The sequence below is a fragment of the Crotalus tigris genome, unplaced genomic scaffold (genome assembly GCF_016545835.1).
Source record: "Crotalus tigris isolate CLP2741 ecotype Arizona unplaced genomic scaffold, ASM1654583v1 scf7180000021179.819088, whole genome shotgun sequence".
NCBI classification, from domain to species: Eukaryota; Metazoa; Chordata; class Lepidosauria; order Squamata; family Viperidae; genus Crotalus; species Crotalus tigris.
The window spans coordinates 111,789-129,951 of NW_024098385.1; the positions used below are offsets into that span (position 1 = coordinate 111,789).

At 46.7% G+C, this 18,163-nt stretch overlaps 1 protein-coding gene across 1 annotated transcript in view; it reads left to right on the forward strand.

Annotated features, from left to right (window-relative positions):
* The first annotated feature begins 3,287 nt into the window (after positions 1-3,287).
* The window catches only part of SMAD6 (SMAD family member 6), a 49,446-nt gene continuing 34,570 nt past the window's right edge, over positions 3,288-18,163 (forward strand). Inside the window, exons 1-2 of the mRNA XM_039369658.1 lie at positions 3,288-4,824; positions 14,667-14,723. Of these exons, the coding sequence (XP_039225592.1) occupies positions 4,095-4,824; positions 14,667-14,723 (787 nt within the window). The 5' untranslated portion in view covers positions 3,288-4,094. The remainder of the gene's footprint in view (positions 4,825-14,666; positions 14,724-18,163) is intronic.

Genomic DNA, 18,163 nt, shown 5'->3' on the forward strand with positions numbered 1-18,163 from the left:
TTATGGTATTTATAGTCAGTTTTGCACATTGCATTAAACATTTGGTTTTTGTTTACCCTACTGTGTGAACCTAATTAATTGTGGTTGCTTGCAAAGTAGACCTGGTTAACAAATAAGTATTTGTCAGGATTAGATGTTTGTATTACAGCACTGTATTTTTTTAGGGTTCAAGATAATTTAGTCCCAGTAAAGTGACTTGATACTTCTCTGTAATTTGGGAACCAAGTAAGGTTGGACCTGAGTTTACATCCAAATACAATGAGACTTTTAAACATACTGATGCACACAGAGAGACACTTAAACACACTATTCCACAAAGAGAACAACTCCCAAACCACGCAAGATCCCAAATTTGCATGTTAGGTTATTTTAAAATCTGTCTCCCTATATTCCAGCCTGCGGGAAGCTGGAGGGCCCTTTCAGCCCTGCTTTCCAAGGTCAGAAGCTTCTGAGCTGTTGCTTCCTTATTAAGTCAGGCCTGGTGTCACCACCTTTGTTGACCGTGCACAGTTTGTAATGAGGTGTTATAGAGGCTATAAAAAAACAGCGAGGCTGGCTTTCTGAGCTGGAACAGAGGAAGGAGTGTCTGCAGATTATAGGCTGTGCCTGCTTTGGGGGGAGGGGGTGGTGAACAATCAGGACGGGAGGATCAGAATTTCCAAGAGATTGTGGGATCTTTTGCAGAACAAAAGACTCCTTCAGTCTCGGGAGCCTGAGATTAGATATCTCCCTCCTTTAAAACCAAGCAACTGTACAGGTAATCCTCAATGTACAACTGTTCATTTAGTGACTGTTTTAAGTTACAATGGCACTGAAAAAAGTGATTTCTGAGTGTTTTTCACACAATCATTGCAGCACTCCCATGGTCATGTGATCAAAATTTGGACACTTGGGAACTGGCTCATACATACAACGGTTGCAGTGTCCTGGGCCATGTGATTCCCTTTTGCGACCTTCTGACAAGCAAGTCAACGGGGAAGGCAGATTCACTTAACAACTGAATCTGCAAAATGTCTTCTTTTTCTCAAGGAAAAAAAACACAAGTCCCTCTAGATCAGCGGTTCTCAACCTGTGGGTCAGGACCCCATTTGGGGTCGAACGACCATTTCACGGGGGTCACCAAACAATGCAGTCCGCCATTTTTTTCCCCTTTTCCTTCGCTGTGCTACTCCCTTTTATTCTATTGGCTTTTGAAAGCCAATAGAATAGACTCTCTTGAATAGAGTCTAATTCTATTGGCTTTCAAAAGCCAACAGGAATTGTCCAGGCTGTCTCTGCCCTGCTGAGCCCGCCAAAAGTCCCATTCTGCAAACGGTGCTACAAGTTGTCTGCAGTGAAGGCGAGCTGTCTGGAAGTTTCCACCCCTCCCTGCTGAGCAACTACTAAAAATGTAAGTAAAAGAGGGCCAGGGATGGGAGGTGGGAGGCTGGCGGGCGCAGGGAGGGTTGCTGGCGCGCGTGGGGCCCGGCGGGTGCCTTACCTCCCTTGGGCTGGGCCAGCTGGTGGCCCAGCCGGTGGTCGGCCTGCGCCGTCTCTGCCGCTTGCCAGCTACGCCTCAGCCGGCGCAGGGGGCAGCACCACGCATGCGCGCCGCTCCTGGGCAGGGAAAGTCTTTGACTTACGACCGGTTGGGTAGTCCTCAACTTACGACCGGTTGGGGGTCGCGACATTAAAAAGGTTGAGAACCACTGCTCTAGATTAAAACTTGAACGTTCCTTGCTCATGCTTCTCACTGGAAGAAGTTACAGCATGTTAGGGAGGCATCTGGTTGGGGAAAACTGGCAGAGTCTTAAACAGGCCTAACCCTAAACTCTAGAGCAAATGGAGTCTCCTTTGTTGTTTTTACCTTTCAGCTTTTCCTACCTGGCAGGACTGCTGTGAGATTAAACTTGGGGAGGGGAACACCTGTGACAATTTTTGTTTAAAAAATATGGCAACTTTAAAGAAGTGGGCCAGGAAATTCTGGGAGCTGAAGTCTACACATCATAAAGTTGTCAAGTTTGAAAAAGACTGGCTTATGACATTGTAATACATTTGTATTACATTAATACATTGTAATACATTGTGCATACATTTCTTGTATGCACAATGAAACCCAAACAAAGGTGGAATGATGAAAAACAGTTAATTATATTTATGAACAGGATATAGGTTGCAGATTCTGTTATGTATCATGCAACGTTCCAGAGATGAACAGCAATTTTTCTCCCAAGTCTCCCCTTACTCCAATATCATTTCTTTTCCCTCCCCCCTTGTACCTCTGTCCAAACAAAAGAAAAACTCCAATTTCTGTTGTTTGCAGGTTTAAATTGTTGCTCAATGAATCCTAAAAGGTTGCACAATAAAGCAAACTGATTAAATGAGCTGGATTCATGCTATGTGCTAAGCCAGAAACTAACCAACATTAAAATTTCCCCAAATGAATATTATACATGAATACAGTGGGTTTAATTTGGGGCCATGGGGTATGCCCTTGCTCCTGCTTCAAAAGTAGAAATAAAGTTTTATCCCATCCTGAACGAGGTCCCCCATAATGTCATCACCCATACGCTACTTGCCCCCTTCTAGAAAAATTTTTCAACTCCATTGTCTAGGCTGCAGCCCCAGGATTTCCTGGTGGTCCCCCACCCCAGTAACAACCACGTTGTACTCTTTTCTGATCAGCGCAGCTGATAGCTAAAAAAGCTAAGTGTCATTTTCTTCCAGCCTGATCTTCCTTGCAGGATTGTTGTGAGCATCAAAGGAGGGGACCCCTAACTGAATCCCCGGGACCTGGGGGGGGGGGAGAAAGGCCAGAGACAAGGAGCCGAACGAAAGGGGATCCTAGGGTTCCTGCCTCGACCTCCCCGGTTGCCCCTCCAGTCCCCCCCAGAACTCAGGACCATGCCGGTGCTCCGAGGAAGCCCTGAAGAGCACCAGAAAGCAGCACAAGAAGCAACGGGTGGAACCTAATCAAGGAGAGATCCAATTTAGAACTAGGAAGAAATTTTCTGACAGTAAGAACAATCAGTGGAGTGGGTCGCCTTCAGAAATTTTGGGTGCTCCATCGCTGGAAGTTTTCCAAGGAGAGAGTGGACAGCCATTTGTCCGGAATGGAATAGGGTCTCCTCCGAGGTCCCTTCCGAGTCTATCATTCTGGTTCCACTGGCCTCCGTCCCCGGGGCCGGAGGACCAAAGCGGAGGGGCGGGGCGGCGGCGGCGGCGGCTGGAGGCGTTTTCCTTTAAGAGGGAAGAAACTCGAGCGCCTGTTTGCGCAACCCGCCCGCGCCGCCAAAGTGTCTAGACTGGCACATGATGGGAGGGAGCCAATGACTCCGCGCTCGCCGAGGGGGCCCCGAGCGCTCCGCGCAGGAGAACAAAAAAGCCAGCAAGGCGAGGGAGGACGGGCAGGCTCGGCGCCGCGCTCGCCAGCCTCTCCCGCTCATTCGTCCGGGGAAGCCCCGCCGCCCAGCCCGGCACCCGCGGAAAGCGCCGCCGCCCCGCCGGGCTCGACTCCGCGCGCTGACGGGAACCTCTGCGGCGCCGCTCCGCCCGGCTCGCCGGCTCGCCCCGGGACGGGGATCGCTGCGTCCGGCCGGGCTATGCCGGGCTGTGCCGGCCCGCGACCGAGCCCGAGAGGCGGCCTGCCGCTCCCTGGTCAGGTCCGGGCAACTTCGTAAGCGGTCCGGCCGAGGAAGAGCCCGCCGTCGAGGGAGACGAACGGGAGCGCCGACGCCGCTTGGAAGTTGCCGGCCCTCCCGACCGCGGCGCCTCCGGGAAGGAGCGTCTCGGCCGCGGCGCCTCCGTGCGGAGAGAGCCGAGGGGGCGGGCGGTGGCGGCGGCTCCGACCGGCGGGCGCTTTGGCTGCCCCTCCCGCGCCGTCGGCCTGCGGGGCTGCGCTCTATGCCGTTGCCGCGCTTCCTGATGCGGCAGCGCGGCTGCCGACCTTGGGCGATTGGCTGGGCCGGCTGTGCGAGCCCTTGCTCCGGGCGCCGAGGCCGCCGACGCCGCGGCGGTAGCGGCAGCCGCAGCCGCCCTCGCTAGCGCTCCTTCATGCGGCGCCCATCCGGGAGGGTCTGACCCGGAGTCAGCGAAGGGCAGCCCGGGCGAAGCGCATGTTCAGGTCCAAACGGGCAGGGCTTGTGCGGCGACTTTGGAGAAGCCGGGTCCTCCCCGACGGAGGCGGCGGCGGCGGCGGCGGCGGACTGGGAGGAGGACATGCGGGCGGCGGCAGCAGCCTCGGGAAGACCGATGAGCCTGGAGGGCGCGAGGGGAGGCGCCCGGTGACCTGCGGAGGCGCCATCGAGGAGCCGGGCGCTCCGGAGCGGTCCATGGTGCGCGGAGACGGCGACCTTCTGGAGGAGGCGGGAGAGGCGGCGGCGGCGCAGGAGGCTGAGGGCGGAGGCCCGAAGGAGGCCGGCTGGTGGGCGCAGGAGAGCGCCGGCCAGACGGTGGGCTGCTGCCTCTTCAAGGAGCGGGGCGTGGACGGCGCCTCCTGCAGCGAAGGGCGCTCCGGGCTGTCGCTGCTGGAGCAGGAGCTGAAGGCCGTCGCCTACGCGCTCTTGAAGCGCCTCAAGGAGCGCTCCCTGGACAGCCTGCTGGAGGCCGTAGAGTCCCGCGGAGGGATGCCCAGCGGCTGCGTCCTGGTCCCCCGGGCCGAGATGGAGGTGCGGCTCGGCGGTCTGGCGGCCCCGCCGCAGTTGCTCCTGGGCAAACTCTTCCGCTGGCCTGACCTCCAGTGCCCCGCCGAGCTGAAGCCGCTGTGCGAGTGCCGGAGCTTCGGCCTCTCCGACGGGCCCACCGTCTGCTGCAACCCCTACCACTTCAGCCGGCTGTGCGGGCCAGGTAAGGCGCCTTCCTGCGCGGGGCCGGCGGGGAGGGAGCGCCCCTGGCGGGTCGAGGACTGCCTTCCCCAACGCAGCGGGGTCCCTGGACTGGTCGCGCTGTCCCCTTGGCCTGGCTGCCCTCGCTGATGAGAATGATAGTGCCGGGCCCTTGGGCTAGGGTTGTGGGTCAGGATTGCTTAGTGTGAAGTTGTGATGCAGCCTGTCCAGACTAAACAAATCTTGTTGGGAGCAGCGACCGGCTTTCCCGACAGAAGGGTGTTGTGTGGTGCAGGCTGAAGAAAGCCGGCCGATTCGGCTTGAGCCAGCGACTCTGCTCGAATGGGTGTCAGAGCCTTTCCAGGCTGGCACTGAAAAACTTGCGACTCCCATAAAAGTCACTCGAGGAAATGCAGGTCCTGGCAGGGGAGCCTCTGGAGATGGAGGTGCTGATGGGCCAGTCTGGATTCTATTGGGCCACGATTCCCCCCCCCCCCAAATTACTTGTACCATTTAAAATCAATCTCCTTTTGGCTCTGGGCTAGCTCCAAAAGAGAGGGGGGGAGCTCCCCCTAGGGAGGGGAGGGGGTGGTCTAGAGGCAAATGTTTCCCTCACCTCCTCTTGCACTCTGAACAAGGAGGAGAGACCCCTCTCTAGCCCCACCCACCAACCCTGGGAATGCTGACCCCAACAGGTCTGGACAGGGGAAGGATTCTGCAGCTCTGCCTTGAGCGGCCCCCAAGTGCATGGGGGGAGGGGGTGGATTTTGCCACAATCTGATTTCCATCTCTGGAGGAGACAAGATGCCATCTCTTCTTTCTGGAACTCAGCCCAAGCCCTTGATAAGGAGATGGCACCTGACCGGGAAAGGATTTAATTGTGTTCTGAAACTTCATGAAGTGCCTCTTGAGGACCTTGTGTGTCTTAATCACCTAAAAGCATTTGCAGAATGCTCTTCTGAGGATTCTTCTAAAAAGACCTGAGCTTCAGGACCTTTCTTGTGGCAGTTGGCAACTTCCTCTACTGTACTTTCTTCAGCTGGAAATGTTAGGTTAAATTTACTTTGCCCACCCGGTGTAAATTAGAATTTGTGGTTTCTGGCAAGTGGCATTCAAGAATGGTAGTTTTGGAAATCTCCTGTGAAGACTCCGAGATGCCCTGAGCAAGGGCTGACCTTCTATTTTTCCATCATCTCAGATTCCCTTAAAAGAGGCTCTTCAGAGGCAAATGCTGTTTGCCACGTGCCTTCGGAAAACGTTTGCCTCTCGTCTGAGTCCGTAGCTCAGTTTGCACTGAACCAAGATTTTTTCATACATGGAGAGTTTTCATTTGAGAACTGGAACATCTGGTAGCTCCTTGAATGGCTGAATTACATTGCTGGTAGACACTTCCATCCTTCCCTCCAGGCAGAGAACCTCTCCTTTGTAAACACCAACCATGCTGGAAGCATTCAGCCTCACAAAGTTTGTTTACTCTCATCTATGGGTACTATAGGTTGCATTATACAGGTAGCCCTCAACTTCCAACAATTTGTTTAATGACCAAAGTTATGTCACTGAGAAAAGTGACTTAGGACTGGTTTTCACACTTATGACCTTTGCAGTATGGGATCAAAATTCAGATGCTTGCAGTGTCCTGGGGTCACGTGATTCTCTTTTGCAACCTTCTGACAAGCAAAGTCAATGGGGAAACCAGATTCACTTAACAACCGTGTTACTAACTTAACAACAGCAGTGATTCACTTAACAACTGTAGCAAGAAAGGTCATAAAATGGGACAAAATTCACTTAACTATTTCACTTAGCAACAGAAATTTTGGGCTCAATTGTCGTAAGTTAAGGGCTACTTGTACCATGGTTTCTTTTAAGCGGGGTTTGTTGAATAATTATACGTTTATATATTCTTTTTTGACATTTGTATTGGATTCTTTTAAGTGAGATGGGCAACTATATAAATCAAATCTGTAAATAAACCAAGACCCAGTTCACCCTTTGGACTTAGCCTTGAAAAGGAATGGATTAGGAAGCCATGTCATGGCTTGATCCTAAAATGAAGCCATGATTTGGATGTTTGGAAAATTCCATATCTAGAGAATTTTAAAACCCCAACTCCCAAACCTGCAGTGCTCTCTCTCAGGGCTTTCAACAGCCTGAGAGTCACCCAATTCTTAAGAAATCAAGAACGAACATGCATAATCCAAACTGAGTCCTTAGTCATGATGCTACTTGTGGCAGCTGTTTGGTTTTATTCATTCACTGAATTTATGTCTTGCCTTTTCCTGAGCACTCACAAGGAGGCACATGGGTCTTCACTAATTTTATTTCCCCCAACCACAGTCTTTGTGAGACAGATTAAAGGAAAATAATAAGATTGGCCCCAAGTCATCTACCTGGGTTTCCGTGTCCATAGCTGGCTAGGGAATTCTGGGAGTTGAAGTCCAGCCATCTTCAAGTTGCCAAGGTTGAGAAACACTGTCCTAGGCCATTATCATCCCAGCAACTGACAGCATCTTCATAGCATCACCCAGCCTCTGTTGGTGATACAAAGCCTGTCCACAGTGAAGTTTGGATGACTTCAGAGCAGCGTTTTTCACCCTTGGCCACTTTAAGATGGGTGGACTTCAACTCCCAGAATTACCCAGCTGACCAAAGTTGAGAAACACTGCTCCAGAAGATGTTCTGAAGTCACTAGTACAGAAATGATCTTCCTCCAATAATTGGACCATTGCTAGCTTGACTCTTTGGCTGTGCTTTACTACTAAGACTGGGTAATGTTTGCCTGAATACTTTAAGATGGAATCAGGCACCAGTTTGTGTCATGTTAAAGATATCATCCCCCACATCTGGGACCGACAACCTGAAGAACACAAAGGCCCTAACTCCTAAGAAGTCTGTGCAGTCTGCATATCTCCTGAAGTTGCCATCCAACTGCAATTTTTAATGTGACATAAGAAAATTGCTCAATGTAATGAGACATAATTGCCAAAAATAATTTTATCTAGCCTTGATGAGTTTCTGGAGTGCATCTTAAGTCTCCCCCATGAAAGTTAGAAATCTCTGATCTCAAACTATTCATTCCCCATATGACATGGATTTATATTTATTTATATTTATATTTGATCTCCTCTTCGTTTTATGGTTTTCTTGAAACTGGATCAGTCTTGATTCTTTCAGAGCTCTTTAAGAATCCAATGTCTAGCTAACCTTTGGGCATTACTGCAGCTACTTTTACACACAACAGTTAACTCTTGATCAGCCTTTGAGTAATTCCCAAACAAGGCCTGTTGTGTTTTAGAGATTCTTTGGTATGGAAATTGTGGCTGCTGGTCTCATGGCTTGAAGGGGTACCTGAATGTTGCCAGTATCTAAAGCAAAGAGGGAGGGAGAAGAAGAGAGAGAGGAAGATGGAATAGCGAGGGAGGGAGGGAGGGAGGGAGGGAGGAAGGAAGGAAGGAAGGAAGGAAGGAAGGTGGCATTATTGGTACCTACCATCTGAAAAGTTCTACAGCGAATGGAATTTATTTCTGTCCCCTGTGTCAGCTCAGGGAGTGATTTGGATGGAGATTTCATCCTGCAGATTTTTTATCTGAAGTAGGACAGAATCTGATTTGCTTTCTCATTTGCTGTTTCGGGCTATTAAAGCAACACTGTCAACATGTTTAGATAAATATTTGGAGCCTGCAAACTGCCTAACCCCCCCCCCTCCCCAAAATGATTAGGAATAAGGAATATGTAGTTCTGTTCTAGCTCTCCCCAAATAGGGAAATAACATTTCTCTCCCCCTCATCTTTTTGTTCTGGATTTTGCTTCTGAATTCATCAAAATTCTGCTTTTGTCAAAAATTTTGACATGGCATTATTTTGTACAAGGCCCAGCACACACAGTTTATGCTAAAAGGTCTTAATAGCTGAGGGGGGAATTCCATTCAGTCCCAGTCTGGCTGCAGACAATACTTTACATGAGGAACAACAACTTGGGGCCTTGCAGATGTTGCCGAACAACAATTGCTAGGATCCCTCCTCACCGGCTCCTGTGTCTCTGACTTGGTGCACTTTGGGTGGCCACCCCCACCTCTCTCCTTTTGCACAATCCACAGGCTTTAAAACTGGTGAAACCTGGTGGCTGAAGTGTGATAAAGGAAACTCTCTGATGAACTTTGCTGGCCAACTCTTTAACAGAATAATCGGGTTGGAAGGGACCTCGGAGGTCTTCTAGTCCAACCCCCTGCTCAAGCAGGAGGCTCTATACCATTTCAGACAAGTGGCTGTCCAGTCTCTTCTTAAAAGCTTCCAGTGTTGAAGCACTCACAACTTCGTGGGAAGTCGTTCCACTGGTTAATTGTTCTCAATGTTAGGAAGTTTCTCCTTATTTCCAGGTTGCTTCTCTCCTTGATGAGTTTCCATCCATTGCTTCTTGTCCTGCCTTCTGGTGCTTTGGAGAATAGCTTGACCCCTTCCTCCCTGTGGCAGCCCCTCAAACATTGGAAGACAGCTATCATGTCACCCATAATCCTTCTCTTTGTGACTAGACACACCCAGTTCCTGGAACTGTTCATCATATGTTTTATCCTCCAGTCATCATCTCTGTTGCAGGGTGCATGCATTAAATGAATTTTAAGCCTATCCATTGAAATGCAAAGTATGATTTATGCAAAATCCAAAAATCCAAGCAAAGCTTATCTTTATTTGCATTTTACTTGAAGGATGGTCTTTTCCAAATTCCTGATAGAAAAGAATCAGAAACTGCAGCCATGGCTGGATTCCAGCCTGCAAAGGGTTAATTTTTCTATCGGGCTGGTATTAAAAGGAAGAAAGCAACGGATTTCCCTGAGAGAGGGTGAGGGGAAACTTTTGCCAGAATGGGATCTGTTAGATTCCAGGCTAGCTGGTAAGAGGAGACCCATAATAAAGACATCGGAAGCCAACAGCATTGCAGCTCCTACTTATGTGCAATTAAATTCTTTTCTTGGGGCTGAACAAAAAAATTCTTGTTTTCCTTGCTTAGTTGAAAGTTTCTGCAGTGCCTTGAAGAAGGGGCAAGTAAAATGGGGGAGGGTTGTGTGGGGGAAAGCAGAATGCAACTTTTGCAAAAGGTGCTTTCCCCTTTTCCTGTTTTGGGCCACCTGGGAACAGCTTTGCCCCCCTCTCCAGCAGGCAAACCAGCATCCCCTGCACTGTGGCTCAAGCAGAATAGCTGCTGTTCACTGGAGCAGGACTAAATCCGAGGGAGGGGAAGGGGAGGCAGACGGTTGCCCAATTTCATACTTTGCTTTGGCAGCAAGGAGCTCTTAACCTGGACTGGCAGTTTTTCAAGAGGAGGCATTGAAGAGAGAATCAGAATAGAGCTGGAAGAGACCTTGGAGGTCTTCTAGTCCAGCCCCCTGCTCAAGCAGGAGAACCTAGACCAGCGGTGGCGAACCTATGGCACTCAGAGCCCTCTCTGTGGGCACGTGCGCCATCGTCCCAGTCCTAGGCCTTCATCTGGGCTTTATAAAACCTTTTCGCTTTAGGCCTCCGCCGCTGGGTACAAAAAAACAAAGGTTCAATCAATCAGTCAATTTCAACTTCTCACAAAAAAAAAGATCTTGCAAAGTTGGAATTGATTGATTGAACTTTTTAGTCCCACCCAGTCTGCTGTTACCACTGCAGCCATGCCCAGCCAATGGGCCACACCCACCCAATGGGCACAGCCACCCAATGGGCCACACCCACCCGGCACCCGACGATGGATAAGTAGGTTTTGGGTTGCAGTTTGGGCACTCGGTCTCTAAAAGATTCGTCATCACTGCTCTATACTATTTCAGACAGATGGCTGCCCAGTCTCCTCTTAAAAACCTCCAGTGTTGGAGCATCACAACCAGCTGTTCCACTGGTTAATTGTCCTCACTGTTAGGAAGTTTCTCCTTAATTCCAGGTTGCTTCTCCCCTTGATCAGTTTCCATCCCATTGTTACTTGTCTGGCCTTCTGGTGTTTTGGAAAATAAGTTGACCCCTTCCTCTTTGTGACAGCCCCTCAAATACTGGAGTACTGCTATCATATCTCCCCTAGTCCTTCTTTTCTCTAGAGTAGCCATACCCAATTCCTGCAATCCTTCATATGTTTTTGTCTCCAGCCCTTTAATCATCTTAGTTGTTTTTTTTGCATTTTTTCCAAGGTCTCAACATCATTTTTGTAATGTGGTGACCAAAAGCTGGATGCATTACTCTAGGTGTGGACTCATTAAGGCAGTGGTTCTCAACCTTTTTAATGCCGCGACCCCCAACTGGTCGTAAGTCGAGGACTAAACCAGTCGTAAGTCGAGGACTACCCAACCAGTCGTAAGTCAAAGACTTTCCCTGCCCGGGAGCGCCACACATGCGTGGTGCCACCCCCTGCACCGGCCGAGACATAGCTGGCAAGCGGCAGAGATGGAGCAGGCTGACCACCGGCTGGGCCACCAACTGGCCCAGCCCAAGGGAGGTAAGGCACCCGCCGGAAAAGGGGGAAAAATGGCGGACAGTCTTGCTTGGCGACCCCCGTGAAATGGTTGATCGACCCCAAATGGGGTCCCGACCCATAGGTTGAGAACCGCTGCACTAAGGCTTTATGAAGACTGCCCCCCCCCCTTGCTTCTTCCTCTGTCTTTCCAAACTTTTTCAAACTTTGGAGAATTGACTCCCAGAAAGCCCCTTTGTAAAATGCTGGCCTTTCCTGCGTTGCTTTCTTTCAGAAGTGGCAGTTGTATCCAGAAAATTACAGGTAGTCCTTGACTTACAATGGTTTGTTTAGTGACTGTTCAAAGTTGCAATGGCATTGGAAAAAAAGGACTTATGACCATTTTTCACACAACTGTTGCAGCATCCCCATGGTCACGTGATCAAAATTAACTTGTCAGCTGACTCCTCTTTATGATGGTTGCAGTGTCCCGGGATCATGTGGTGATCCCCTTTTGCGACCTTCTGACAAGGAAAGTCAATGGGAAAGTCAGATTACGGACTGAACTGCAGTGATTCACTTAACAACTGTGGCAAGAAAGGATATAAAATGGGTAAAACTCACTTGTAACAACTGTTTCGCTTAACCACAGAAATTTTGGGCTCAATTGTAATTGTAAGTTGAAGACTACCTGTACTCTTGTTTTTTATTATAACAAGGGTGTCCAGCCTTGGCAGCTAAGACCCATGGACTTCAATTTCCAGAATTCCAGGCTAGGGGAATTCTGGGAGTTGAAGCCCACAGATCTTAAAAGTTGCAAGGTTGGAAATCTCTTGATTTATAACTAAAGGAGAGAAAAGGTTTTTGGAGGTAGTGAAAATCACTGGTTCTTCAGGCAATTGCAGAGAAAACACACGTAGGCAAATCCCTCTCTTTTGGCCTGGCGTTATTATCCCCTTTCAATTGAGATCATTTTCAAATTGTGCTTAGAAAGCTTCCCCCTTTCTTTCTTGAAGGAGTTTCTCCTCCACCCCCCCCCCAACCCACTATTTAGGTGAAGAAGTGGTGATAATATGCAGTTTGCATTTGGCTGGCGCCAGCTTGACTGGCCCTTGTATCTGACGGCCTGTCTTAAAGCAGCAGCGCCTCTTATTTTTAAAAGCAGATCTTTATGGCAAGTTTTTTTTTAACGTCCTTCTAGCGCCTCTTATTTTTAAAAGCAGATCTTTATGGCAAGTTTTTTTTTTAACCTCCTTTTGCAAACATGTTTTTCAAACTTGCCAAACCTGTACGGGAGAAGAAGAACCAGCTACCTGAGCCTGAATGTCTTGGTTTTTATGATTTTTTCTCTTGCTCCAGTAATATAATGCAGTTAGATGTGGAACTGAGTAAGAATCCATGAGAATGTTTCTTGGATGCAAGGTGTGATAGCTTGGATCTCATAAGTATGTTTGTGAAAGGGCAGGGAGCTGCTTTCTCGCTTCTAATTTTTTAAAAAAATGTCATTTAAAGTGTGTGTGGGGGACTCCAAGGACCCTAACATTGCTGTTAGCAATTTTCATTTTTCTTAGAGCTGTAAGTCGATTAGGAGACGAGCTTTCCTTCATTCATACATACATACATACATACATACATATATTGCAATATCATTTTCTTTCCCTTGACTATTACCGTATTACCAAATACCGTGTTTCTTGTAATAGAAGCACAGAAACTTAAGAGGAAAGTTTTGGCTGTCTTGAGCATGGTTGGACATATCCAGAGGAAGTGTTGGTTTGCCAAAAAAGTAACTGTCATTTGGAATGTTTCTGCTTCAGAGTTAAACCAATTTTGTTTGGTAGCCAGTTTTGACTGTTTTAGTTCCTTGCTGAACTCTGGGCTGTGTTTACCCAATGCAATAATAGATGCTTTGCTGAATTAGCTCAGTTGCACAAATTTTTAAAACACCTGAACCATCAATCAAACCTTCTGGTTGGATTTGCACAACATGCTGATCCTTTAACCCAGTGCATTTTAGGCTGTGTGTTGTGCAAAGCCAGCTCTTTTGTTGTAGTCCTTTGAATTAGCTCAAGTTTTTGGGAACCATGGACCACAATTACAGGTCCCTTTGATGCTTTTGAAAGCAAAAAAAAAAGGCACTTAATGGATTCACACATTCTCCTAAACAATGATTCCATATGTTTTTTGCATTACCAGCAATGGGGTGGGCACCAGCCAGCAGTTTAACACCCCTGGAATAACTAGTTGAAAACAGTATCATTGTTGACAGGATCTGTGTTCTTATATTGCTGGAAGTATAAGGAAGATACTTTGACCTCAGTAAAAGCCAGTAATTTTCCAGGCACGTGGGAAGAAATTTCTAAATTTGGGGACTACTTCTTCAACCAACATGGAGAAAATTAACTACAGGTAGTCCTTGATTTACAACAGCTCATTTAGTGATTGTTCAAAGTTTACAAAAGCACTGAAAAAAGTGATGTGACCATTTTTCACAGTTACAACTTTTGCAGCATCCCCATAGTCTTGTAATCAAAATTCAAGTGCTTGGCAACTAGTTCATATTTATAACCTTTGCAGTGTCCCTAGGTCACATGATCACCTTTTACGATTTTATGACAAAGTCAGTGGGGAAGCCAGATTCACTTAACAACCAGATTACTAACTTACAACTGCAGTGATTCACTTAACAACTGTGGCAAGAAATGTAATAAAATAGGACAAAACTCTCTTAACAAATGTCTCACTTAACAGAAATTTTAGGTTCAATTGTGGTCATAAGTCGAGGACTACCTGCACAGGCTGGATCATATTCCTTGGGAGGACCAGACCTGTATTCAGCCAACCAAAACCATGTTGCGTTTGATGGGATTGTTGTAGGGTGTAAATGAGCTTGAAAATTGCAAGCAGTAGTCTCTTTAAGGCATATCTGGTGGCATGTACAAGATGCTAAACCTATGTAATGGATGTATTGTACAAGGGACAAAGTGCATATTTATGCCATGCCATCTTATGATTGAGCATTATGGTTTGGTTGATGCAACATGCTAAGACAGTATTTCTCAGTCTTGGCAGTTCACCAAGGTTGAGAAACACTATGCTAAGACAATCTTAGGGTTCCTAGAAAAGGCTGACTCATAGATTTATCCTATCCCAATTTAGTCAAGTCTAAAGAGCTGGGTCAACCAAGCAAAGGAACTTTGAAGGAGGGTTATTTATGGACCATGATAGAAGTCTTCTGCCCCTAAGATTCGCATGCATCTAAGGCCTGCAGCTTGGCAAAGGAAGTAGATTCTGTTATTCTGCTTTCTGTCAACTGTAGTATCTTTTCATATATGTGAGCTTCTGATCAATATCCTATCCTTTGTTCAACTAGAAGTGATTTCATTGAGATAGAAACCCACTTTCTGAAAATTTGGATGATGGTTCATTTGCCTCCTTTTTCTTTTTCAGAATCACCACCCCCTCCTTATTCCCGGCTGTCTCCAAAGGACGAGCAAAAGCCATTGAGTAAGTATGTTCTCCACCCAGACTTTCTTCCTGCAGTTTGCAAAGCATTAGTAAGAGTGGTCCAGGTGTTACGTTCACAACTGGAGACCTGTATTTTGTTGGCAACCTTTGACTCTTTTCCAAAAGGAAGATAGATGCCTTTGGCTTTTCTCTTTATATAATGCAAGATGATGCAAAACGTAGACATAGAACATAGAATAATAGAGTTGGAAGGAACTTTAGAGGTCTTCTAGTTGAAACCCCTGCTTGAATAGGGGTTTCTTCTCTTCTGAAGGCAAGCTATTCCACTGGTTGATTGCTCTCACCATTAGGAAATTTCTCCTTAGTTTTAGGTTGCTTCTCTCCTTGGTTAGTTTCCATCCATTGTTTCTTGTCCTGCCTTCACGTGCTTTGGAGAATAGGTTGATTGCCTCATCTTGGAGGGCTTGTACAGTGAAGTACATGGAAGTACATAGAAGACTTGTACAATGTTGTTGTGGATTGTGCAGAGGATATAGAACTATCCAGGATCAAACTCAGTGTTACACATTGCAAAGTCAGTAAGAAGACTCTGGTCAAGGTCTGCTCCAGAGAGCAGGTCCTGGCACCCGATTGAATTATCCAAGCTAACATAGCAAAAATGGTTTCGAGAGACAAGGAGGCCTCCTCAGTCTATTGCAGATCTAGTTTCAGCATTAGAATAGACTCAGGCAATACAGGTAGTCCTTGACATACAACTATTCTTTTAGTGATCTTTCAAAATTGCAACAGCACTGAAAAAAGTGACTTAATAACCATTTTTCATACTTGGACTGTTGCAACATTCCCTTGATCAGAATATGGATGATTGGCAACTGGTGTGTATTTATGATGGTTGCCGTGTCCTGGGGTCATATGATCCTCTTTTATGACCTTCTGACAAGCAAAGTCAATGGGGAAGCCAGATTCACTTAACAACCGTGTTACTAACTTAACAACTGCAGTGATTCATTTAACAGCTATGGCAAAAAGGTTGTAAAATGGAGCAAAATTAACTTAACAACTCTCTTGCTTAGCAATGGATGGGGGTTGGGGACCCCTGATCTAGAATGATGATGGTGAACCTATGACACATGTGTCACGGGTGAGATGCCAGGCCTCTCGACCCTCTTGAATTTGTGTGAGAGGGCCCTGCTCTTTGAGAACCCCTGGAGTGTCTGAAAATCACAGAAGTCCAGAGAGGACATCTGGAGAGGCCTCCCTTGTCTGTATGTGCATGAGGGAGAAGGGGGAGGAAGAGGGGAGAGGCAGGACGAGGGTAAATGCAAGAAAGGAAAGGTAAATGAAGGGAAGGGAGAAAAAGAAGGAGGGAAGGAAGGATGGGTTACAATCAGTTTGCTGGGCTCCTTGTTGTACTGACCGTCATCCAGAAATAATCTAGATAAGGTCTAGTGGACAATGTGGTGGCCCGGCAGTCCTCCAAAGGTCCCAGGGTATAACAAAGTGGTATAACAAAGTGGATTATCAGTCTTCCTGACTGCATGGCATTTCATCGTACAATTTTGTGGATACTTTTTTATTTGCAAAAAAAAAAAAAAGAAATCAACTACAGGCAGTCCTCAACCTACAACAGTTCATTTAGTGGCCATTCAAAGTTACAACGACACTGGAAAAAGTGATTTAAAGCTATTTTGCACATTTCCAACTGTTGCAGTAATCCCCTTGGTCACGTGATCAAAATCAGACACCTGGTAACTGATTCATATTTATGACGGTCAGAGTGTCCTGGGGGTCACGTGATCCCCTTTTACGACTTCCTGACAAAGTCAATGGGGAAGCCCGATTCACTTAACAACTGTGTTAATAACTTAACCACTGCAGTAATTCACGTAACAACTGTGGCCGGAAAAGTCATAAAGTGGGGCAAAACTCACTTAACAACTGTGTTGGTTAGCATCAGAAATTTTGGGCTCAATTGTGGCCGTAAGTCGAGGATTTCCTGTATCGTCTCCATCCTGGATAGTAAGGGTGTTCTTGGTAGACGGGGAATTCTGAATTCATGTATTGGAACTTTGCTTTTTGAACCAGCAGGATTGAAAAGAAAAGGGAAAACCAACAAATAACAAATTGATTTTGGAGCCGGCTTTTAGAGCATTTTTTAAATAAAGTGATACAAGTGAAGGGGAGAGACTAACAAAAGACTTTCAACTTGTTAAAACAAAGTTTTCTTGGTCTCTACAGGGGAGGAAGGAAGGAAGGAAGGAAGGAAACAAGAATAAACAGCTTCAAGAATTTTAATAGTGATAATTAAGTATAGTAACAATGAGTTGTTTGGAGGCTTAGTGTAACCTTAGCCATGGAGCTCCAAGTTCTTACTTGTTCAATCCCCTCAACCTGGGTTATTTTGGAGGCTGAAATCTTGCCAGTGTTGTTTGTGCATTGGAAGAAAAGAACCACTTCTTTCGCATCAGCTGCTGGTGTCCCTGGTTAGGTGAGGTGAAAAACCCTGGTCAACTGCAGTCACACCCGGGAGGCTGATGGTTTCACCTTGTAGAAGGCAGCTTTCTATGGCCATAAGTTTTAAGAACCTATCTTCTCAGGGCAATTCCTTAGAAATAGCTGTATTATAGGTAGTCCTCTACTTATAACAGTTCATTTAATGACTGTTCAAAGTTACAATGGCATTGAAAAAAGTGACTTATGACCGTTTTTCACATTTACGACCGTTGCAGCATCTCCATGGTCAAGTGATCAGAATTTGGATTCTTGGCAACTGACTCGTATTTATGATGGTTGCAGTTGTCCTGTGATCATGTGATCCCCTTTTGGGATCTTCTAAGAAGCAAAATCAACAGGAAAGTCTTATTCATTGAGCCATGTTACTAAGTTAACAGCTGCAGTGATTCATTTAACAACTGTGGCAAAAAAGGTCATAAGATAGGGCAAAATTCACTTAACTGTCATGTTTGGCAGTGGAAATTTTGCCTTCAGTTATGATCATAAGTCAAGGACTACCTGTTCATTCCCCCCCCTCTTATTGATGTCTTAAGAGCTAGCCAGAGTTACTGTTTTGTTCTTGCTAGGAAAGAAGTAATTCTTCCTTTGGGAAGGGCTGAAAAAGGCTTTCTTAAAAAGGCATCTGCAAAGATAAGGGTTAGTTCCTAGTATATTATTGGTCATTCCCCCCCCCCCAATCTTTCTTGCTCCTTCCTCTAAAAAGAAAGAGGAGTATTTCATAATCAGGATTAGGGCTTGATTTCCTATATTTTCGTCAAGAGAGCTACTTAAAAGTCAGCCAGGCAAGAAGGCAGGAGCAGAAAAGGCAGCAGTTGCTTCTAGGTTCACAAAGTGCATTAAACCACAGCTGTTTTAACTATTGTTTGCTGAAAAAAGGCATGTTGTCCTTCCACTTTTGCTCTTATAAACCATGATGCCTATGGTTCAAACTAAAACTTTTGCAGTACAAACCAGAGCTGTGCAGT